At 30.1% G+C, this 26,467-nt stretch overlaps 1 protein-coding gene across 5 annotated transcripts in view; it reads left to right on the top strand.

The window, feature by feature from the left end:
* The window catches only part of gish (casein kinase I gish), a 179,781-nt gene that overhangs the window by 73,830 nt on the left and 79,484 nt on the right, over window positions 1-26,467 (top strand). For all 5 annotated transcript variants that reach the window (XM_075382292.1, XM_075382291.1, XM_075382289.1 and 2 more), the window contains exon 3: window positions 21,549-21,618. In XM_075382292.1, coding sequence (XP_075238407.1) covers window positions 21,549-21,618 — 70 coding nt within the window. The remainder of the gene's footprint in view (window positions 1-21,548; window positions 21,619-26,467) is intronic.

The following is a 26,467-nucleotide window of genomic DNA, read 5'->3' on the forward strand; positions in this document are numbered from 1 at the left end:
AAATTTTCCTTCAGTTGTTTTAAATGTCAACTTTGGTGTTTTGAAAATGGTGGATAGTCAGGCAAAAAACCTTTAAGGAATGCTCTTCAATAAAATTTTCTATAGTTGCCTGTTGCGTCTCCAATGTGTCTGTCTGTATGTTATATTTCTATTATTTTCTCCAAGTCATAATAATCTTTAAGCTCATCTAATATAGGACAATAATCCAATTTTTTCAGGACACTGTTCACATTGTTGTAGCATGCAATCCTTACAGTCTAAGCTACAGACAGTTTTTTCAATCAATGCCTTGTAGTAGTCCTTCATCGATATTCAGCTATTATGAGCTTAATATTTTGATGAGTGGTACAAACACAAACTGAATGTGTGCCAGCAGCACCAAATGTAATTTACCACTGAACTTAGGCCAAAGTTCACAAAATTTTGAGAAGCCAATTTCACGGTCATAATGTGTGCAGTAAGCTGTGAATATCACTTTTAAATTATTGCACAGAAGTAGACGTTTCTGCATGTGGACTCTTTACCATTGATCCTAACTGAAACAAAATCTTTCTTTACTTCAGGAAAATTCATCATCTTCAAAAAATTTGAGGATTCGTTGCCTAATATCATCCTTCAATATTTTCCTCCTTTTTTTCTGATGTGAAAATACCAACTTCAGATTTGAGTTTCCTGACCTGCTTCACCATTCACAATAAAACCTGAAATTCATCAGCTGTTTTCTCAATACTCCAGCCGCTGGATGCCAATGTCAAAATCTGAACTTGTTGTGAGGAAGCTGAGATCAAAAGTGGCTTTGAGCTCTTTAGTCAGGAAATCCAGATCTTTACATCCTACACTGCTTACTCTTTAATGTTTGCATTACATCAGTAACACTCAAACTAGCACCTGCTGCTGCTGCTGTAGTAGCAATAGCATCTTGTGCTCTTGTTAACTTCTGCTTCAGGTAGCCTTTTGAATCCCGTTTGCTGACATATTTAAGCTTCAAAGGAGAGATTCCAAGTGATGACAGTGGGGCATCTACTCTTTCAAAAGCCTCTAGCATTTTCACATCACTAGATTCTGATTCTGCTTGATAATCCTTTGGCTCAATCTTTCTTTGAGCTAATTATTGCCTACATCCTGGGCATAACTTTTTTCCTGGTCTGAATTCATAATTTGTTAAGCTTTTAATCGGTTGCAGAATCATTATCATTAGGCCACAATCCTTTTCTGGCTTTGTGTGACTCTTTTCCAAATGGATTAACAGCAGACCTCCTGACATAAGATTTCAATTGCTTTGAAAATGCAGTATCCTATATATAATTATTCCCTTTTTCAAATTACAAAGTCTCATTCCAGTTAAAGAATTAGATAAGGAAATATAAGCTCAAACTTTGACTTCCAAAATGTTGCGACAAATTTTTGGCTGAATTTCAGCTCCTACATCTCAAAACCAGGTTCCAATGGAAACTTGTGAAACTAACAAACAGTACCAAAATTTGAATCTGGATCTTTATTATTGCCATCAAAATTGTTAGTCAAAGACAATTTCTACTTGTGTCCACAAACTATAAGTAAGTACCCCTTTTTCAAGAGGCCACAAATAATCAGCCATAGCAGATAAAGAGCTGCAATTTGGTAAAATGGCATTTCAGACCACTGGGAACCTCCACCAAAAATTTGATGATATTTGGAGATGGTCAACTGGGATGATTTTCAAAACTTGACAACACTTGATATGGAATGACCCAAATACAAAAAGATCTTGTTGAAAATTAAATGAAATGTTTTGTGGATACATTATAAATGTTATACAGTTTTGCCTTAGGCATTTAAATAAATCAGATTAATATAATTATAAAATTATTATGAATGAAGATTTGAAAAATAATATAACATGTTTATGAATGCTAATCAGAAATAACTTGTCAAAATTTATCTATCAGTGTGCATTTTAAATGAGATTACAGTGAAATGATTTATAAATAATTTTATAAAAAGATCATCTTAGAAAATAGGCCATACAAATAATAAAATGATTTTTCTCAGAATAACTATAGGAAATGAATTACTTCAGCAAAACACACAACTAATGAACATTTTAATCTGTAAACAATATTATAAAATCTATTATTATTATTAAACAGTGTAATGAAGTCTATGTGTGTGCACTATTCCTTTGTTTTTATTTATAGCACTAAATATCTTTAATTTATAACATCTTGCTTTAACAAAATGAGTGAAATAAAATCTACAGAAAAAATATTGTTAACCGAGACAACAAGCCAGAGAGGTAACCAATATTTTCAAATTTATAAAAAAAAGAAGCTGTTCAGTTTTGAAAATCAAAAAAGGATGATAGACATATATTGATAAAAAAAAATGAGAAAAGAACAGGAGCTTATAGTGGAATGTCCTGGATACAAGTTCAGAATGTGAAAAAGGAAAAAAGATACTGTAAAAAATAAACTAAAAATCTGTGGGAGGCTTCCTCCTTCATTTATAATGTAAAAAAAAATTAAAATAATTAACTGACCACCACGGGATTTGATGATTTTGGTAAGTATGTAATAAGTAATACAAAAAAAAAGTATATATATATATATATATGATTCAAATGAATACCTAAGCTCAATTAAAAAATTTAGAGATTAGAAAAGATTGATTAGTATCTACCGATGAGTCATATATTTTATCCACACTTCTCAAACACATCATAAAGGAAAAATTGGTATTGTACAGGTGGTGCACAAAATGATCCAACATTTGGTTTTGTTAAAAAATATTTATTTGAATATCAGTACAGAAAAGTAAAATACAATGTGTTTACTATATACTTGGAGATTGTGTTGTGCTTATCATATGTTCAATATGATCACCATCACATCTAGCGACTTCTTCAGCATGAACTCTTATGTTATTAATAACTTGACGACACATACCCTCAGTTATCTTGTGTTGCATGCCTCAATGATCAGCGCTCGCAGTTCTAAAACTGTACGACGATGTTTAGGGAAAATATTTTCCTTTAGAAATCCCCCAAAAAAATAATCACACGGATTGAAATCAGGACTTTTTGGGAGCCAGTTCTGTCCAAATTCAAATTGATTTGAAATTACGTTTACATTAAAATTCTATAACAACATTAGCGCGAGTGGTTTGGCTCCATCCTGCATGAACCACTTGTTTTTACTAATTGAAACCCTTTTGCAAGAAGCTAAAGAACAAAATTATTATGCAGTGTGTTTAGATAACATTCACTATTCACTGTCTGTTCAAAAAAGAATAGTCCTATGACCCCATGACTTGACATAGCGGCCCATACCATAATTCTTGGAGTGTAATAAACCTTTTCATGAAGCATGTGTGGATTTTTGGAAGCCCAGAAACTCTCATTTTGTTTATTAATAACCCCGTCTAGGTGAAAATGTGCCTCATCTGAAAACCAAACATTGTTCAGCAATATGTCTTGGTTCACAGCCCCTGCTTTTCTTGTTGATTTACCTGGGTTCCTCTGCAACACTGCTCTGACAGCTTTGACATTTTGTGGAGAATGAACATTGGTAGGCTGTTTGCACTTATTCTAAATACTGAACCATCACTATTAAACTTTTTGTAAAGTATGAATTGTTTTAAATGAGGACAACCATCGGGTTCGGAAATGTGCACGAAACTGCCTTTATGTAAGCACCACACTTTTTGTTTCATTAAAAAAAAAACAGTCGCTATACATGCTGTTCAACTGTTAGTCTTCCTTTGTCAACCATTTTGGAACGATACACAAACAGCGCACTCGGAAAGAAATGAAACTAATATTCATGAAATGAATGGTCTGAAGTAAACTGATACATTGATAATCATGTTGTAACTCGTGTTAACAAGGCTGTTTAAATGTTATGTAAAGATAAAGTAGCAGAAATTATTTTTTAATCACTGAATTTAGTGATTTTTTTAATTATATTCAGCCTATATAGTTTACACGTGAATTATTCTATTTTTTTCCATTTAGGTCAACTTTGCACCATGCAAATATCATTTCTTCTGGTCTCCTTTCTTTGTGTTTGGCCTTTCTCTCATCCAACCATTTCACATTGGTATGATTCTTTCCCTTTCTTATTGTTTCATACTCAAACTTCATGTATTTTATTTTGAAGTAGCTTTCTATCTTTCATTTCCTGTTCTTGGATCTCCAGGTTCTGTAATTGTTGCTTCATTTGTTGTAGATACTCATGGTTGCTCTTTTGTTCCCATAAATGAAAGCATGTTTGTTTATTTAGTCTTTGTTTGCTCTAAATTTCTGTACACATGGCCCCAGAATCTGTTTCCTTATTGCTTTATCGATATCTTCTATCTCATTCATAATTTCTTTGTTATATTGATGATAGTGATGTATAATATTTTACATCAGTGTGGCATAATGACAGATTGTCCATATTTGGGAGGTTCTTTTTATTGTCAATATCTTTGTTCAGGAAATGTAATTTATCCAGTTAGTTTCTTCTTTTCTCTACTGTAACTCTATCCATACTGTTGTATTTTATTATTTCCCTCAGGTATTTGAAACTAGACATCACTTTTAAGATTTCCATATTCTGTGCTACTTTTCTTTTTGTCGTAATTTTTAATGCTGGGCATTTCTGATTGAAATAATATCCTTTTCAAAGGATATCTGTAATCTTGCACTCTCAGCCAACTTTTTTAGATCCCCAACCTGTTGAATCACTTCTGTTTCTAATAGCTAACTCAGGTCATCTACAAAGGCCAGACATCTGACTTGGGTTTCACTGTTTTTTGTCCCTATCCTTAGTCCTTTTTCATTCTTTTCCCATGTCTTAAGTATTTTTTCCAGGATTAGGTTGAAAAACAGGGGAGATAATCTATCTCCTTGTAATCCTGCTTTCTTTTCAAATGGATTGTTACATCTAACAACTTTTTCTTTTGATATTGTGCTTGTGAGGGTTAGCTAGCTCTTTTGAGTTTAGTTGTTTTGTTATCTACTCTGTATTCTTTCAAACCAATGTTTCTCTCTATTCAGCGTTGAATAGTTTTTTTTGAGGTCCACAAATATAATAAATGCTGGAGCATATCCTGTGCTGGAACAGAACTGTTCCAGCACAGGATATGCTCTTGGCATGGTCTGCCCTTCCTGAATTCTCTGTTGTATTCTTATTTCTTTTTGATCTGAGATTGAAGTCTGTCTAGCAAGGCTTTAGAGAAATATTTGTATGTTACTGGTAGCAATGAGATCCATTTGTTTTGTCATTGATCCATTTTGTTTTGAGCCTGTTTTGTCATCCTCCTTGTGGAGAGGTGAGTTAGGGCTAGTTTCCATTCCTCATGAATTTTCTCTTTCAAATCTTTTGAAAAAATATGCTCTTTATGTTTTGAAGATCTCATCCACTAATTTTCACATTTCTGCAGTGATTCCCATCATGATCAGCATTTGTTTTTGAGGAATTTGATGATTTCTTGTATTTCTTGGTTATTACATGGCTCTGAGTTGGGGTTAGCCTCTTTTAAGGTGAGTTTGTTTTTGTTTTTGTCCAGGCCTTGGGAATCCAATTGACCGGGTTTTCCTGTGGGGTAATTTATTCTATAAGAAGCCATTTTCAGGTTATTGTTTTTTTAATCTTTTGGTTAGGTTTTAAGGCCCATTAGATTACAACTTGGGTTGTGAGCTGAGTTGTAAATAACTCCTTAGCAGCAAGCCTGGGTAGTGTTGGTGTGAGCTATGCCAGAGTAGTATTTAGAGAATTACTAAATATTGTAAAGAAACTGTGATGATTGATAGTGAAGATTACACTTAACAAGAATTTGCAGCTTTTAATGAATTTAAAAATAAACTTCAGAAGCAGATCCTTAAGTGCATGGGTGCTTGTGGTTGAAAATTAATTATATCATAGATCATGTTAAAATTAATGAGATAAAAGCGTTAATAGAGATTGAGGTAATTTAACTATGATCATTTGTTATACTTATTATTAATGTCTTAAATAAATGTTTAGGCCAGATGGGGGAAGAAGTATTAGAGTAGACCTTACAGAATAAAGTTGGAAGAAATAATTACTATAAAAAATGACGATCTATCAGCAGGAGTTTCATACCGACAACTACTGAGGCTTTGGGAAGTATTAAAGAGTTTATTGAAGAAGTATAGATTGAACACACGGTTTTCTGGAAAAAAGATACTAAAAAATTGTTTTTATTAAAAAAATTCAAGCTTATAGAAGATATCTTTAAACAAGATTAGAAAAAAAATTAAGAATGATACAAAATAAAACAGAATGAAATAGACTGATTGTAAACACAGGCTTAATCTTCGGACATGTTGGCAGAAATGCTGCAAGATGTTTGTGGAACACATAAGAAACGGCTTGCTTATAAAGTGATCAAGGTGATGATAATAGAAGAGAAATAATAAGTATTTAATATAATCAGAATTCAACATATTAGGTGAAGATGATAGGTCAGTTTATCTTCAGAGCTTGTGGTGTGGTCCTGAGGAGTTTCTCATATAAATTACCTGTAGAGTTAAAGATGTGGATCAGTTGACTGAGAATGAATTAAAATTGTTTTAAAATTTTCAAACAAGAAGGTTTGTAGTGCTGACAAAATAAATTCTGAACCTTCAAAATTTATTGATGTAGCAATATGAGATTGAGAAGTATGTAATTTTAATGAATACGACAAAAATATTATATGTCTAATGAATGGATTGAGTCAATTATGATATCCGTTTTTTAATAGAGGTTATAAATCAGGTTATACAACACAGATTACAAGTAGTGCTAAAAGTGGCCAGTGTGTTGTAAGTAGAAAGAGTGTATCAGTGTTTTAAAAAGGGAAAGTCAGTGATTCAGGATGTGTTCTTGCTAAAGCAAATAATCTTTAAAAACTGTTACTTTTAAAAGAAGATTTACCTTGCCTTTGTTGGTTTCAATAAAGCATTTGACAGTGTTTCTTGTAATAAATTATGGCTGATAATGGGAAAGAGAATCATTTTATGTCATTTAATATATGTTAAGATATAACATCGAACAGTTATAGCTGTTAAAAACATGAGATTTGGTAAAACCAACAAAAAATGTCTGTAAAGGTTTGAGACTAGGATGTAGTTCTTCTCCAACTTTATTAATAATTATATAAACAAGATTATAAGGTTATAGAAATAGCAATTGTATTGAGGAACAATTTGGGAAGTGGCTGTAACTTTACGCAATGATTACCGTGTAATTAACTAGGGAGGAGAGGACTATCCACAAAGAATGTTTGTTTTCTTGGCTGCTGATGGAAAAATATTTAAGTTATATTGCAGAAACAAGGTTCTTGTGAGCAGTCAAAATACTGTATTTAAAAGAGAGATTGCAAAAGAAGGTATAATATTAGGTGAAGTTCAGGCAAGAAAAGATAACTAATTTTGTAGGAATGTTGGGCACAACATGTTGAAGGAATGACAGCTGATTGCATCCTGGTTAGATGTGAGTGTAAGTGTTGTTGGTGCAAAAAATTAGGTAGATTTGGAAAAGTCTGAAGGAACTGTACTGGCATGTCTGATTTGTAATTTGTAGAAGAATTTCTCATGGATTATGGCCACTTTATTTCCAGAATTTTCTTATGCTGACTTTTTCTTGTATAGGCTTTATCTATGGAATTTGATGAAAAACGACCCCTAAAGTACTTCATTTGCTTTGGATGCAACAGTAAGGTAGACTTCTCTAACATGTAAAAAAATATTCTAGTATATGTTGGGTACTTGTTCGATACTCTAAATATTGCTGTTAAATGTAACTATGTCTAATAATTATTTTTGAATAAAAATTTGTAGAAAGATAAAATCCCTGAATTTATTTTTGATATTATACTTGAAATTCATTCAAATTGTTTGCTGTCATGCAAATATACTTATTTAATTAAGACTTTATGTAAGGATTTTAATCCGGTTGTATGTTATATGTGCAGCAGCTTCCACATAATGGTGAGCTTGGATGACTTGCCCGCTATACTATTCTCTGAAACATTGGCACACCATGATTATTCATATTTTAGTAGCATAAACATTATGCAGCTGTTGTTTACGAAGAAATGTATTTTTGTTTGTTTACAATATTAAGAAAGTGATGTCATGTTTCAAATACAAAACAATTATTTTTTCTCTTTTACTTTACCACATATATAAAGTTCAGTTCTGTGGTTCTGCCTCTCGGTATGGTTCTTTTGGTCAGTGTCATGTGTTTTCTTAATTAATGTATGATAATATATTTTGTAAAGGTTTTTATTGTGGTTTACAGTTCAAACTTTTTAAAGTAGTTCATTCACTTGCGAATAGTTATGGCTCAATTTAAGTCTTTTGTGAAAGGTAAAAAGCTTTGAAGTCAGGCACATGAAATTGTAAACAACATTATGATTTCATGAAAAAAGAATTTTTAGCTGCAGGAGGATTAAAAATTGACAAGCATTTAATTGCTACACAGAAGTGTGAAGAGAGACCACAGCTACCTGTGGCATTTCCAGGACTCAGGTTCAAAGCCTAAGAAAATAAAAAATAGAACTTCTTCAATCCGAGGGGCCAGAATATTCATTCATCACCCCGAAAAAAAAAAAAAAAACGTTCTAGACCAGTTACCAGATTAGATGATTTTGATAAAGTTGTGGTTACGCGAACTGTGAATGAATTTCACTCAAATATAGGGGAGCTATCAACATTTAAAAAACTCTGTAAAGAGTTGAAAATTAAAACTAATTTTAATTGCAGTGAAACTAATTTAAGAAAAAGTTTGAAAGATTTAAGTTTTAACTGGCGCAAAACAGAAAACGAAAGGAAAATTTTAGTTGACAAACATGATATTATGCAGAAAAGGATTTCATATTTACAGGCAATCAGTGATTTTAGAAAATGTAACCAGGCAATCTTATACTTAGATATATCCTGTATTTTTATCATTTTATTCAATGGCAAAATCATGCGACTGATAGTAGCAGTCCAGGACTTCAGTTACCAGTAAATAAAGGTGAACTCCTAATTATAATTCAATTATTTGAAATGGGTTGAATAAAAATTAGTTCCTAACCTTCTTCTTGAGTCTGTAGTGGTTGCTGACAATGCTGTGTATCATAATGCCCTTTCTGAAAAACTTCCAGTATCATCAAGCAAGAAACAAGACAAGACTGTTTGGGTACAGAAACATCATATTCCATTTTTGTCTCAAATGCTTTAACCGCAATTGTATCAACTGATTAAGTTGAAAAAAAAGTAACAGAAAACAATACCAATTTGACGAATTGTGGGAAAGAAGATGGCATCAAGTTCTGTGGCTTCCAACTTTACCATCCTGATTTAAATCCAGTCAAGATGGTATGGCGAGAGGTAAAACAACATGTTGCGAGCCACAGCAAAATGTTTAAGATGTTAGATGTGCAGAAACTGTGTGAAAATGAATTTGATGAGCAATGAACACTGGAAACCTTAACTGTGAAAAGGTTAAAAAAATCTAAGGTGAATACTAGAGTCAAGATTCTCTGACAGAATTAATAGATTCTCTGACAGAATCTTTCTTGTCTGTTTATGTAGTGGCAGTTATAATAGTGACATTTACACTGAAGATAGTGATGATAGTGAGGAGAGCATTCTAGCAGAGGAATTAATTGGATAGATCATTTTCCAGTAAATAATTAAAGTTATAGTAGTAACCATCTATCATAATATTTACCATGTAATTAATTAGTAATAAGATATATTTTATCATCCTTTATTACATACAATGTACAGTACAAAATTAGCCGAATGCATTTTCAAAATTGTTGCATACATTGTTAAAATATAGAACAGTTATTATGTAAGGGGATTACTAAGAGCAAGGAACATGTTTTTATGTTGGGTAGTAATCATCGCTACTCTAAGCTCGGCATTACTCGGTGGTAACTATATGTACATATAAAAATCCATAAATAGTTATAATAAATAAAATTCTAAAACTGCTATCTAATGTGAAATTATATCTAAGATAGTAATTTGTGGCTTAATTTGTTGGATTTTGATCGTCCCAGTTTCAGCTCTGAATATAACTCGCCTTTATTTATTCTAAGTTTACATAAATTTTTGACATATTCCTTTGATTTTTGAAGATCCTTTCTAACTATGTAGAAAATTTCTAATTCTAAAAATAAAAAAATGGGAATTTTTATTAATTAGAAAGGAGAGAGAAATAAAGCGTGCAAGTGAGTGAGTGAATACATGTGAATATAGTGTGTGCTGTTTAATCTGAAGACTTAGCTTTAGTAGGGTTTGTATCTGTGTATAACAGTTATTGTATGCACAGCTAAATAGTTAGCAGAGTTTTTTAAGTCTGGTGTCATTTCAGTAATAGAATTTTTTTTTACTTACATGACTTAAATTTGAAATTTAGTGTATGTAAAACTAGGTACAAGTAAATTATGTTCTGTTATTTTTTTTTAATATAAACTATAAAATAGCTAAACAGTACTGTTATCTTGCACTTCAAGATTTTATGATAATATTTATTTCCTAATTCATAAAAATATTTTTAACACGATTATTACAGTAAATCATAATTAGCAGATTTTAAACTGAAAATTTAATTATATTAAATCTTTTTTTCACACAACTGTAATTTTGTTTTAATTTTTTGCGTAATTGAAAAGAACAATGAAATTATATCTGCAACTAGTTTTTTGTTATCATAAAGCTAAGTAATTTAGTTATAAGACATTGAGTTGTAGTTGAATAAGACACTGTACATTCTGTCAGTAATGATGTTCGATATATAGTCAGTTTTGTATTATCAGAGTGAAGGTGTCACTTGTCAGGTTGAATGTCCTTGAATTTCAATAAGGTTTGAGTATGTTGTATGACCGAATATTGGTTCATTGCATAAGATGGCAAATCACGTCATTCCTCAATTTTTTTTGTAAGCGTGAAATGGAATGCTTGTTTTTCTTGAATTTTTATTTAATTTTTATAAATCGGTTCTAATATCAGTTTGGCTGTAAACATCAAGGTGGTTAATGAAGTTTTACTTATGAACTGTTTTCTTTTCTTCAGTCATTTGACTGGTTCGCTGCAGCTCTCCAATATTCCCTATCCAGGAACTACTTAATTAAAGTAATAGACACAGCTCTCCAATATTCCCTATCCAGGAACTACTTAATTAAAGTAATAGACAAACTGGATTATCAGATTGAAGTGAAACTGATATCATACCAGTTTCACTGGTATGATTGAAGTGTAAATGGGAAAGAAACCTGCAAATAAATATAATAAGTTTTACATGCTAACAGGAAGGTTAAGAAAGGGATTACAGTGTTGGTGGTAACTTTCATCAGAAATATATTTACAAACTTTCAGTAATGCATAATTCATAATATGTGTTACAAACACATATGTTACTGTATTGGGATATATTAAAATGTATTTATGATATATTAAAATTTAAGAATAGAGGTTCTGATTCTTATCTTATAGGCTCCTCAGCCCTTAACTGCTGATACAACCCGTTTTTGGACCAATTCATCACAACAGTAGTCCAAGCTTCTCTTTTGTATACATTCCTGTTGCAGTCTTTAACTCATTAAATAAAATTCTCAGTTGCCAAAACAGAAATGATATGAATGAACATATTATTTTCCATTGCTGCCAAGTACCCAATAAACTACAATGAATGCAGTGTGTGCTATAAATTTATTATTGTTAACTTTTATTTTGCTCAGCATTAGGTTGTAATTGCATTCATAATATTATCCTTCATGACTGACTGGTTTTGTTTGATATAAATGATATCAGCATGAAACTTTATGAATTTTTTAAGTTCTCTATCGTAACTAAAGCTTTGCTGATTGCAAAATAAAATTAATTAATGGATAAATGAAATCGAAGACATTTAAAAGCGTTATCAATAACAAAATAATAATTATCATTGGCCTGGTCAATGATTTAAAACTTTTTCTCACCGACTTGCAATAACTTTTAACCAAATAGAATTTGAGTTATCATAAATTAATAATAAATATAAATTATATTTATTATAAATTTGAGTTATCATAAATTAATTTATTTTTGTTATTGGTTTGAAATAAAAATTTTGACAACTAAGTTGTAATACTTTCTTGGGATTGGTTATTTATTCTTATATAATAAAAAAATAATTATACATGAAAAAAGTTAGATAAGATTTCTTTTTTGGGGGTGGGTGTAATTTATGATGAAGTTTTATTGTAAAATTACCATTATATATTTATACAGCAAAAATGTTTTAAAAATACAAATAGTATTTTTTAATTTTTTTCTATTCCCATACCTTCAATATCACCTTTCAAGAAAGTTTTTTTTTTCTATGTTTGCAATGTTAAATAGAAGAAACCAAAACAAAATTCACTAAAAAATGTATAACCATTAAAAAGAGATTTATAATGAAATTTTATTATATTATTATTAAAATTTGTTATTTAAATTTTTAATACTATTAAAAGTTTAAATAAACCCTAAAAGTTATGAAAAATTCAAAAAATTAATATTTTTAGACTTTGATCGCCTCCTTCCACCCGCAGTATTGCCCCTAAAGTATTTTTTTGGGTTGCTTGCACTACTACTATGTCTAGGAAGACAAAAGAAATTTGGTTAAAAAATATGCAATTAATAAAAATACAGCTTTTTATATTTTTGTTGAAGGGGGAATTTTGGGACAATTTAAAATGGTATGATAAGCATTCACATATGTACTGAACTTAATATAAAGTAGGGTTGTATTTGCAAAATTTTGACAAAATTAACCCCCAAAATCCTCTCCATCAACAACTCCAAAATTTTACCCACAAATTGACCCATATACACAAGTCTACAAAATTTCATAAAAGTCTGTTTATCCAGACAAAAGTTATTACACTTCAAATGTGACAGTGCACATACATATGAATATTACTCCCCACTTTTTTTTTGTCATGAAACATTGAGAAATGCAAAAAAAACTATATCAATTTATGACTGATTACCATACTTTCTTTTTGCTAGCTTCAGATCTATGATGCCAGGAAAGTAAAAGGAGTGTTTTTGCATGCCATTGTTTCTTCTAGAAGTACAAAATATGTGGAATTAAAATCATGAGGACTTCATGTATGGTTTTCATATCCAACTTTTTTTTTTTTTGTTTTAACAAGTTTTGGGTTTTTCTTCAATAATAATTAAAACATTGTGAGAAACAATATTGACTAATTAATCTAATGAAGAAATATATTGGTTTTATATTTCTTATCAGTCGAATAAGAATTTTGAGAATTAAAAAAAGATTTAATAATAATTTTATTGAAAAATGGCTACAATTTGAAACTGGAAAAACTTGCAATAAAATAAACCATGTATGGGAGACTGGAATATTATCTTGACAAAAAAGTCAGTTTTTGTGCTTAAGGTTAATCTCTTGAATGGCTGATTTTATTTGGACAAGTATACGACTTATTTGTTAATTGAAAAAATTTAGACAAAATTATAAAAAAAAATTGAATGTATATTTGATAAACTTATCATCACATTGAAAAAGAAGTAATCACACAATAATTTATTTAGACATAAATTTGACATTATCAGTACTAATTGAGATTATTATGCAAAGATGAAGTATGCACTTAGAAAAAAAACCTTTCAATAATAATAGTTAATAATGATAAAAAAAATATCAAACCACATAATGTTTTGATGTCTTACAATGATTAGTTGTGAATATAGAATGATTATTCATAATACAGAAAATATAAAAAAGTCGTATGAGGAAAAATAATGAAACTAAACTATAGTTTATAAAATAATTTTAAATCAGATGGTTGTAATACTCAAGTAGTTTATATATATGTATAAAAATGTTAAGTTCGTTTGTGTACGCTTCAAAAACTCAAAATGTTCTGCACCGATTGAACTCAAATTTTAGCACCCGCATCAAAGATTGTTTTCATCTGTTTTTAATAAATCTATCTATCTATTTTTAATTTGTACATTTTTAATTTTGAAATGTAAACAAAGGAAAACCAATCAGATCAATGCAAGATGGCCGCTGTCAAACACAACGACCAAATTTCTTTGAATTATATTTAACAGCTAAAACGTCTGTATTTTATTTTTAAAAAAAGCTCGATAAAAAAAAATTTAGCACGGTATATAACCCGCATCAAAGATTGTTTTCATCTATTTTTAATAAATCTATCTATCTTTAATTTGTTCAGTTATTTAATAAATAAGAGGCTAATAAATCAGATGGAAATGTAAACAAAGGAAAACCAATCAGATCAATGCAAGATGGCTGCTGTCAAACACAACGATCAATCACAAAGAGCCCGTATGGCCGTTGCCAATGTAAACAAAATCACAACTGATTAAGTAACAAATTTCTTTGAATTATATTTAACAGCTAAAACATCTGTATTTTATTAAAAAAAATAAAACCAAAACAAAAAGAAAAGCCACCAAGAAGGATGACTTACAGTAAATAAATTAAAACACCCAACTTTCTTATAGCCCAGATAGACTTAAGACTATGCAAACAAAAGTCGAAATAACCAAATACACAGAAAATAATATCGCTACATAATGACCAAAAAATCCTTTGTTAAGTTAAATATTCACTTTTGTCTGAATTTACAGAAGGCATTTACAACGAAGCATTGATAAATATTGAAGACAAGTGGTTAGCTAATGCATATAAAGTTCTTAGTCAATTGGGAATGCCAGCACCCACCCGAGCTGCGATTGATTCATTTGATGTGGATTTACGTGAACAGAGTGATCTTCAGTCATATGTCCAATCAAACATTCCCAAATTAACGCGTGAACAGAAAGGCATTTATGATCGCATAATGCAAATGATAAATGACGGAGTTGGGGGGGACCTTCTTCTTGGATGTGCCAGGAGGAACTGGGAAAACATTCCTCATTAGATTGATTCTAGCAACGGTTCGATCAAAAAATGTCATAGCCTTAGCTCTTGCTTCGTCTGGAATAGCTGCGACATTGTTACCAGGTGGAAGGACTGCGCATTCAGCTCTGAAGTTGCCATTAAACATGCAAATCATCGAGACTCCCACGTGCAATATTTCCAAAGCATCCTGTATGGGAAAAGTATTACAAAAATGTAACTCATTGTTTGGATTGAATGCACGATGGCATATAAAAAATCGCTTAAAGCTCTTGATCGATCGTTACGAGATTTGCGTGGAAACGTTCAACCATTCGGGAATGCTTTGATATTGCTCGCAGGAGATTTTAGGCAAACATTGCCTGTAATTTCTCGATCGACACCAGCAGACGAAATAAATGCTTGCCTGAAATATTCAACACTGTGGCGACACGTACGTACATTGCAGTTGACTACGAATATGCGTGTCCAGTTGCAGAATGATCCATCAGCTGAGGTATTCTCACGACAGTTACTGAACATTGGAAACGGACAGCTGCCAGTCGATGAGACGTCTAGACGAATATCATTTCCTGATAATTTTTGTAATTTACTAACATCGAAAGAAGAACTGATCGAAAAAGTATTTCCTGATATTCAAATTAATCATAGAAATCATATTGGCTCAGTGAACAAGCTATCCTTGCCGCAAAGAATAAAGATGTCAATCAACTTAATAATGTTATTCAATCCAGCATTCAAAGTGAGGAAATTACATATAAATGTCGATGATAGACACCGTTGTGGAAGCAGATGAAGTAGTTAATTATCCAATGGAATTTTTAAACTCACTTGATCTGCCAGGGATGCCCACCACAATATTAAAATTGAAAATAGGTGTGCCAATTATCCTGTATTATCCTGAATATTAATCAGCCAAAACTCTGCAATTGCACGTGACTTGCAATTAAGAAATTGATGAATAACGTAGTGGAAGCAATAATTTTAACGGGGCCTTTCAAAGGTGAAGATGTCCTCATTCCTCGAATACCCATGATCCCGACCGATACACCATTTAAATTTAAAAGATTGCAATTCCCAATTCGATTGGCATTTGCAATCACAATCAATAAAGCTCAAGGTCAATCTAGAATTGTGTGGTTTAGATATAATGCGGATTGCTTCTCACATGGACAATTGTATGTTGCGTGTTCCCGAGTCGGCAAACCAGATATCCTTTATATCTACGCAGACAGTGGAAAAACAAAAAATATTGTATATCCACAATTATTGCAAAATTAAAGCCTTTATATATACCCTTTATATATATTATAGCCTTTATATCTACGCAGATAGTGGAAAAACAAAAAATATTGTATATCCACAAGTATTGCAAAATTAAACTTCTATGAAACGTATGCTTTGTTTTGTTTCTAATTTCTCATCCATGCAACCACAATGTGCCACAGCGAAGCGTGGCGGGTACAGCTAGTATATATTGTATTTAATAGAATTACTAATATATTTTCCAATCCACCGGGTTGGTCTAGTGGTAAACTCATTGTAAATCAGCTGATGTTGATGTTCTTAGGTTCAAATCCTAATAAAGGTAGTTACTTTTATTCGGATTTGAATGCTAGATCGAGGATACCAGTGTTCTTTGGTAGTTGGGTTTCAATTAACCTTATATCTCAAAAGTAGTCGACCTGAGTTTGTTCAAGACTACAAATGTACTGGTACAGATACGTTAAACTGATAAGTCACTAATGACCTTAATTGTTGATCCGACTACAAATAAAATATTTAAAAAAAATGTATATATAAAGTTTGTGTCAATTTAAAAATGTCATAAATCATAATGCAAAAGATCCAAATTGATAAATTTGGTGCATGTGGTGGATAAAAATTGTGTTTGACAATGTTCTTAGTTATTTCAGGCCAACATCAGGTTTGTAATGCCACTTTTTCATAAGAAATATGATATTTCACAGATCCTGTTAAATACCTTTTTCAAAAAATTGTTACCAGTTGTAATGAAATGAAAATTTCAGTATGAATACCCAGTGTAATGATGAATGATTGCTGTATGGTAGTAAAGAAGAATTATCAATTTGCTGAAGAAATAATTTTTTAAATAAAAAATTTTAAGGTTTCATGAAAACTCCTTAATTAATATTAAATTGTCTATTTCTGTGAACGTTTGATTAATTTTGTAGTAAGAATGAGTTTTACTTGAAGCATTATGTTTACTGTTATGTTTTAGTGTACTTCTGTATGGATGTAAAACAAGGATGCTCAGAAAAAAGGAAAAAGAAAGACGTGAGGCACATGAAATTGGGATATAAAGAAGATTAAATGAACAAAATAAAAATCTGAGTAGAGAGAGAGAGAGAGAGTGAGAGAGAGAGAGATCAAATCAAAAACTTAAAATTATTTATTACTTGTAATACTTTTTTGTTAAATTCCCTGCAGAGAATTAAATTGTTTGCAAATAAAACTCAAATTCAGACACAAAAATTTGGGCCTAAGAAAGGAGTAATTGGTGGTGATGAACAGACCCAAAAATACAATTTTTTCAAAGTTTTACATTTCTACAGCTTATCAGAGAAAATGCTTTCTGAGTAAAGTTTGTATAGATCTTTAAAAAATCAAGAGCCAGTAATCAAAAGGGTCATTAATTTAACGGTTGCTATTTGTAAACAGTACCTTATAACTACCAAAAGGTTATTTCGAACAAAATGTAAACTAGTTTAAAGAAATGATTAATGTAAATGATTATCTATAATTAGTTTTAGAGTTATATATTGAAAAATATTCAATATCTGTTTTATTTAGTATCATTTCAGGAATACTTCTAAGATACTGATGCGAGTGCCGTAACTCACCAATCGTTCACTAATGACATTACCAACTGTAATGTACAGAATATTCAACCCCATCATTCCCAGCCCCATCGCTCAGTAATTTATATTAAATTCATATTTCTGTTTAAAACGCATATATATATATATATATATATATATATATATATATATATATATATAGGTATGAGATGGGTAAAATAATGTGGAAGATGTTTGTATGACTGGAGGTGTAGTGGCAAGGATTGTTTATTGCCTGCACATATGAGTATTGCCAATCTGTGTCGAGCATTGAACAAGGTTGAAAAATCACATGTTGTTTGTTAAAATGCCAATGATTTGTTATATTCATGATGGAAACTTATTTGCAGATGAATGTCTGTCAGCTTAAGTTCAGGAAGAAATTTGTAAAGGAAGCATTAGTGAAAATTGTTATTCAGAAGTTTGTTTAAAATGTTGGTGAAATAGTGTTGTTGTTAGACCAGAAACACGCCTGATACAGATCATTTAACAATGTATGTCATACAGGACATTAAAATTGGAGTTATAAAATCACTTAAATCTTTGTGGAGATTTAAGTGAAAAATCTCCACAAGAGAAGTCGGGGAAAAAACATTTCAGATGAATTATATATATATGACCCTTGTTTTTTGAAAAATTTGTGGATATTGTCTACCAAGAAATTGTTCAACAGCTTATGAGCTGTTGAACAGTTTCTTGGAGAAGGCAATGGCCTTACTCCAAGAGGATGAAGCGCGACTGCTGGTTGCTACAGGTCAACCCACTTATTGTACAGTTTTCACTCTACTGTGGAGATGCTATAGGATTTTTTTTCAGTGGAAGAATTATTTCTACAGCTAACGAGAGTAGCCAGGAACGTGATCAAACTTGTTGACAAATGCACTGAAGTTGATGGCCCATCATTTTCAACACCTTCTGTAAATTATGTGTTTACTATTATTTATAGACTAAATGACTGTGCTTCTTTTAAGTTCAGCATTACCCTGTATAATACTGAATCACAAACCTTATTAGTTATTCTTATAACGTAAATTTAATAAGAGAATGTTAAATTTATACCACCCTTAATTGAAATATGAAAAAAAAATTAAAAACAGGTTTAAAAGCATCTCTTGCTGAACAGTTTTAATGAAAAAAAATTGTAAAAAGGGAATTTTCTCAGTGTTACAAATTAATACCTGTGTATCTAGGCATGTATCTTCAAAAAAAGTTAATATATTACCATTTATCAGCTACATATTCAAGCCTTTTAACATGTCTATTATCTTTTTAATTTTGTTTATTTGATGTATGCTTTTATCTAAATGCAATTAATTATCACTTTATTTGATAAAATAATTTCCTTTTTTCTTAAACAAAGGCTACAAAAAGTAAATTAAGTAAAAATATTGAAAATTAATCTTAACAAAAATATATTCTAATTGATGTTTATCAAAACTAATAAAAATTGTAATTGCTTTTTTCTTTATGGGGTAATAATTTTCTGTAAGAGATGAGCAATTACAATAGTAATATGTTCTTCTTTTCCATAACATATGCACTGTATGAAAGTAAAAATTAATTATAATTTATACCTAATCAAATGTCTGTATCTAAAAATAATTATCAGCAACTGTTACTTTTATTTTTTGTAATTTTTGGTTTTAAGCTGTCAGTTTAATATAAATTGACTTACTTTATTTATATTACAAAAAGAATTATTTTTCCACAACAGTTTTATAGTATAACAGTAATAAATTTTATGAACTGTTATATTATTATTCAGTTTTTAATTAATGTTTTTATTTTTTACTATTTACATCATGCTCATTATTCATATGTATTTAATTCCTTCGTACTTACGTAAGTAAAGTTTAGTTTGTTACCTGAAGGGAGGAATTATATAGGTTTGTAAGGTTTTTTTTGTAATTTTATTACATCACCTCATATTGCATAGAACTAGAATAGAATCGGTTCAAAATGGGAATTAAACCAAACTTTTTTTTTATCCTCCGGGACCACCATTTGGTATTGCTTCAGAGGATGAGATGAATGACAAGTAGCGTGTGAAAATGCCATGCCTGACCAGGGTAATTAAACCAAACTACTCTTTGACAAATGCTTTTTGTGATCAAATTCTGTTGGATTAACTTGAATGACTAACATAATGTCTTGATTAGGTATTTTAATTAAAAATGAACGCTACAGTTAATATATCTGTTGTTAAATACATAGTACATAAGAACCCTGTAGAGGGCTGTGTGGTTGGGTAAAACTGAACTTTAAGAAAAGAATTTATTTTCTCCCTTTTAATTTTTAATTATTAAAATTAATTTTTTACTTTACCGTTTTTGTTTTTTCCTCCTTGTTTAGTACTTAGACAAAACCTGTTTCATCAGATTAAGTTTTTGAAAGTAATCAGGAAGCATAGTTTAAAATATTAAAATGAGAGAGAGTTATTAAAGACAAAAGAATGGAAGTGATATTAATTTTATTGATCTGTGTATAAATATTGCATAATTGCGTGTGTATGACTATGTAAAACTGTATTACATTATGAGCTTTCATTATTAGCTATAGAGTTAGTTTTTGTTTATCAATTTTTTTATAGGTTATTCTGATTTGTTGCTGTTATTATTATTTGTTCAGGTGTAACAGTCTGCTAATGAGAGGTTACTGTATTGTTTTTGAAACGGTTGTTTTTCCATAATTAATTATTAAGATATTTTTTTATTGTTTATTTCATGGCAATAGAGGTCAAAACGGTATAATTTGAAACTAACACTTTACAGACTAAACCAGTTGCCAAATAAATAGTCAGAAATTAATACTTTACATTTATAATTAATTTGTGTACATAATAGTCTAATCTTTTTTCTTCTTCCAAAACATTGAGAATGCTAATAACAACTAGTTCAGTTTTCAGCTTCTAAAAACCAGTCTAGTTTTACTGTTAATAAGGTTATTTTTTTCATGGTAATTCTGTTTAATAAATGATGAATTTTTGGTTACTGAAAAAGAGAGTGAAGATAGAGTAGATGCCTAAAAGTTTACTATTGGTGGCTGTTCTGTTGGCTTACCAGAGGAACATTTCACAGAATTTTAGGCCATTATTACTTTCAATAGAATCTTTTCATATGTGTGAAGTCGATTGATTGGAGTAATAATGAAAAGGTATACATAAGAGATCAACAAAACAAGATAATTTTCATAAATAAATTTTAGTAAATAATGTTACTAATGGTGAATCATATTTTAATAGGACTGACTGGATTCAGCTATGCTTAATACCACAAGCTATTTAGGTGCTAAGTTTTAGCGGGAGATGTTGAAAAGAATGAGAAATAATCTTAATCCTTATAAGAAACATGAAAGGACAAGAAAGTAGCAAGAAACACCTAACATAAAACTACACCAATAATTACTGTGCAAGAAAATGCTAAATTAAAATGAAATAAATGTTAATTGCATAACAGTATTTACTTGTAAAATTAAAATATTAATATTAAATAGTTAATGTTGTTGTATATATATAAGTTTTGTTTTTCCGTGCAACATTGATGAATAGTAGATTATTGACTCTATTTCAGTGGATTTAAAATAATTGTTTAAAAAAATGAATATACTGTATTTTATCTATTTTTGTTTTGTTTTTGAACATTTGGTAGTGTGGTGATATTTTTATTGTGTACATACCATTGTGGAAGAAGGAAAAGTTTCGTTATTAACTTATACCTATTGTTCCATTAAAATTCATTGTTTATATTCACTGATTGATAGCTATTTTAACTTGTCTTTTTTTTTTTTTTTTTAGGAACCAATGAAGTCAAAAGCACCTCAGCTACATCTGGAATATAGGTTTTACAAGTTATTAGGAACACATGGTTTGTATAACTTTTTTTTGAATGGATTATGAGATACAGTAAATTAAATGATTAATGTTCAGTAACCAAATCAACAAATGGATTTCCTAAATGTATATTTATGTGTCTGTGTTAATTTCTATTTTGTTGCTATACATACTCGTACATATGACTGCAGTGCATATGTTCTATCATTATCCGTTATGGAAGTATTTAATTCCATTCTCAAAGAAGTTTTTTGGCCATTTCTTAAATCAGCTCTATGTAACTTCTATAGCGTTATTTTTGGATTTTTGCCCCTTAAACATTTTCCCAGTAGTCTAAACAGCAAATAAGTAAATTTACTTATTTTAATTTTTAACTTCAAACAGGTCCAGGACATGTGGTTGATGAGACAGAACATCCTTTTTGAGGTAATGTAGAGTGAGAGATTAGTTGGTGTGCCATTAAATCCATGATGGTGTTGAGTATTGATCTAATGGAATTAAATCTCGGTTTATTCTTTATTAGGAACAGATAGCTGCCCTTTTAAATTTTCATTCAACAGGGTTAAATAATTCACTCAGATATTTTCTTTTGAGTCCAAAAAAAGTCTTAATAGTCCATAAATAGCTGTCTGTTGTTGAACATGATATTGATTTTCCATATACACTCTTCCTTCTTGAAATTATTTTGCTCAACTGTAATTGAAATTGAACAAACATTTTGTAAGGTTTAAGCCATTTGCTTGAGAGTAATTACATAATTGTTCATGGTCAAGTAATAGTTGGCATTTCTTACACAGACATTTTAAGAATGGCTTGACTGATGTCGTGGGTTAAGACATTTGGTAGGAGTATTATGACAAGGAAGCGAAAAACAGAATCCTTGTTTATTTGTTTCATTGTTTCATTCCCATATTTACTACATGTACACAGACATTTTAAGAATGGCTTGACTGATGTCGTGGGTTAAGACATTTGGTAGGAGTATTATGACAAGGAAGCGAAAAACAGAATCCTTGTTTATTTGTTTCATTGTTTCATTCCCATATTTACTACATGAGAGCTGTACTTCAAAAATGACTGCTGTTGTTGATCACTGTTGAATAGCGTGTATAAGCACCGTAAGTTAAAATGATTAATTTGGTAACCATCAGCCATTAAATCAGTAGTCTGTAATTTCTTTCTTGTTTAAAATATTGTTGTGGTTCGCGGCTCAACCAGTATACTCAACCAGTATGTTAAATGATTTATTACTCTAAGAACATAGGATATAAGATAACACAAAGAACAACAATAGTAATAATAATAAATAACAGACAGTAATAATAATAAATGCCAACAACAACAACAATAATAATAATAAACAAAAAATAATAGTGGATAAATTGCATACAATATAGTATTTATAATAAGGATCAGATTTGTTTGATCATAAGGTAGTTAGATCATAAAAACTACAATACAGTCCAGTTGACTGAAGCCCACTTTTTTAGTGGTACACATAGACAAAAACTTTTTAAATCACAATAGCTTACTATTTCAGGTTACAAGTTTTCAGCAGTTGCTGCAGTACTTTTAATAGAGTTTATTAACTACAATGTATTTTGTGCCGTAAAAGACAAAAATAATTTTATTTGGAATAGTTTTTTTTAAATATAATATCTGGGATATCAAATATTGACTTCTAAAAATAGAAAAAGGAGGCAAGAAGGCATACAGTTTGAAATTTTCTACAGCTAAAGGTTTTTTTAAAATTTTTTTAATATAAATTTTAAATAGTTCTGGAAAAAATAAAAGGAATATTTAATTAGATGCACTAAACCAGTTACTAGAAAAACAACAGATTGACTCGAATAATTATTGGAACACCAATAAGAACTCTTGCCGAGTTATTACTGAGCAAGTCTGTTAATGTGCATTAACAACATGTGGGAGTAAAATTACGTGGTTAGTCCTTGTTTCATTTTATGCATAGCTTTAAAGTTTGTTTTGTTATCATATCAATTTTTTCTATTGTATGAATTGACTAATTGTATAAATTTATTGTATAAATTTTTCTATTGCATAGATTTACTTTGTGTACTGCTATATTTTCTTTGTACAAAGAACAAAGTTTTATGAAGAATATTTCTTATTTATTTTCGCCATGTTGATGAAATCAACTACATCTATTCAATCCATTTTTCTTTTTTAAGTGTAGCCTGAAATATGTTTGATTCTGTATTATATTTTTATTGCTATCATCTTATTTGTCCGTTAGTGAATTAAATGGGTCATTAATTTCTTGTATTCATTTGTCTTCTCATTCACTTCATTTTCCTCATGAAAATACTAATCAGAGGATAATAATAACTGAGGTAAAAATATAAAACAGTTTATTTCAAATAATGGGTATTGTACATATTATTTTCTGTGCTCATGTAAAGTCACAATGAATCAAAGATCTTTAATTTTTAGTAACTATTTATTTAATAAAAATGAAGGTGCAGGTTTATAGTAATTATTATTAATAAATAGAAAAATGTTTTTTACACTTGACAGGATGAAATTGTGTTTTTCTTATAATAATTTTCCTTTATTATTGGAAGTGAAAATTATTAAATAAAATATTATATTTAATTCATATTTCTATTAAAATGTATATATATTAATATGTAACATAATGGGTAAAATCATGTATAACATTGTTTGGTTTATGCTTACTTTGGTGGGCATAATGTTGGTGGGGTGGGGTATATAATGTTGTTGGTAATATAAACCAGTAATGAATGTATTTTCTAGATAAAGTAGAAACATTTATTTGTTGTGGCATTTTCACTCAACGAAGAATAATAACTATTCATTTAATGTTACTTTTCATTTATTGTTTTTAAATTTTAGATTATTAGTTATTATTCTGAAGAACGATATCTATGTAATACTATGTACGTTAAGGTGAATGATTCAAGTGGTGTTTTTCAATTAGTTTTTTACCCTAAGTTACATTCATAATATAAATCTTCAACCAGAAAATGCTAGACAGCTTTTTTTTTATCAACTCTTACCAGAACACACTCTGAGCTCGCTTTGTCTTGAATACTTTTAAATACATTAAATCATTAATTTTTAATCTTGAGCTCAACTGACGTAGATAATTGTTAGTTCCAATTCCTATTTTTACCTAGAAACCTGGTATTACATTTACTGCCTTGCACTGCTAAAAAAATGTTATCATTTTCTAATTATTACAATAACTAAAGGAAAAAGAATATTTTTAATAAAATAAAACTGTGTGAATAAAGAAAAATTAAAATGAATAATTAAAAATATTTTTATCTTTATTACCTGATATTTTGTTTATAAATGAATTCAAAAGATTTCAAAATCACTAAGTTATTAAATATTTTAGGAATTATATGAAAAATGAAGACAGAAATGCACTGTAATAAGTTACCACAACAATGAACAAAGATATAGAACAAGGTAGATGGATGTTAATAGTATTTTAATATGTTAGTATTTCAGTATGTTGATAGTATTCTGCAATTGGTGACTTGAAGGTACAGATGCGACTATGGTGCATTACATCCAACTTGAAAAAAATATAATTTAAAATTTAGCAAGCGTTTGACATGCTAAAATTACTTTAGTTACATTAACAAAATTAAATCTTGTGTGGGTTGGAGATAATTTTTAAAAATTATGTGTTACATAATAAGCATGTATAGGAATTATAATATTGGGTGATTTGAAAAGGACTTCAAATAACTTCAAAGTTTATTTAAATAACTTACAGATTCAGTTGAGGTCTCATTTAATGGCAAAACACATCAAATTTTGACTCGTGTAGTTCATTTATACAGAATTTGGCCATCTGCACTGTCACCAATGTTTTTAAAAGTGGATGCATGTAGTGGTGCGGAATATGCTTGCTGTGTGTTTTGATTTTATGATTTTCAGACATCAACTGCAGTTCAACATAATTTTCATAGAGAATACGGAAGGGAGCCTCCTAACAGGCATATGATTTACTCTTGGCACCAAGCCTTTGTTGAGACAGGTTGTTCTGTTAAACATACAAAATACACCAGGACGCCCACATGTCCCTGAAGCTTACTATGGAACAATTCGGTGAAATATTTGCATTAGTCTGAAGAAATCAACTTTGGGCTATGTACGTTATGTGAGGTTGGCATTTCAAAAATGACTGTTAGGCGTGTATTACATAAAAGATTGTACTTTAAGCCGTATAAACTAATCACGGTCAAATACATTACAGATGATGTCTAAGTTGCTCAGTTGCAGTTTAGTGTGGAAATGATGGATAAAATTGCAGGTAATACACTGTATTTTATTTTGACAGTGTAATTTTTAGTGATGAGTCAATGTTTCACATCAGTGGCAGGGTGAATACCTGTAACTGCTGAAAGTGGGGTAACGAAGACCTTCATGAAACTTTGTAGCACATTCATGATAGCCCTAAGATCTATGTCTTCATGATCATCATGGCTTCCAGTTACTTCATGGCATACATGATGTATGTTTGACTTCCTAAAACACATTAAATTAAAATTATTGGGGTAAAAAACCCTGTTTTTTTTCTGTTTGACGAACAAACATTTTTTTAAATAGGTAATAAACATAAAGCTTTTTACAAAACTTATAGAGAATTTAATTCTGAACAAAATTTTGTAAGATAAGTTGAATAAAACAAAGAAAAGTTAGAAAAATTTGAATTTTATTTAAAAAAAAAAATTTTATTTTAGTTGCATCCTATTGCTCATGAGAATGTATTTTTTTTATATTCAATATCTTTCATCCATCCCCAGACACAAAAATCTAAAAGTGTTAGATCAGGTGATCTTGGTGGCCAGCAATGTAAACCTCCATGATTGATTCATTTCTCA

The sequence above is a fragment of the Lycorma delicatula genome, chromosome 1, assembly GCF_047948215.1.
Source record: "Lycorma delicatula isolate Av1 chromosome 1, ASM4794821v1, whole genome shotgun sequence".
Classification (NCBI taxonomy): Eukaryota; Metazoa; Arthropoda; class Insecta; order Hemiptera; family Fulgoridae; genus Lycorma; species Lycorma delicatula.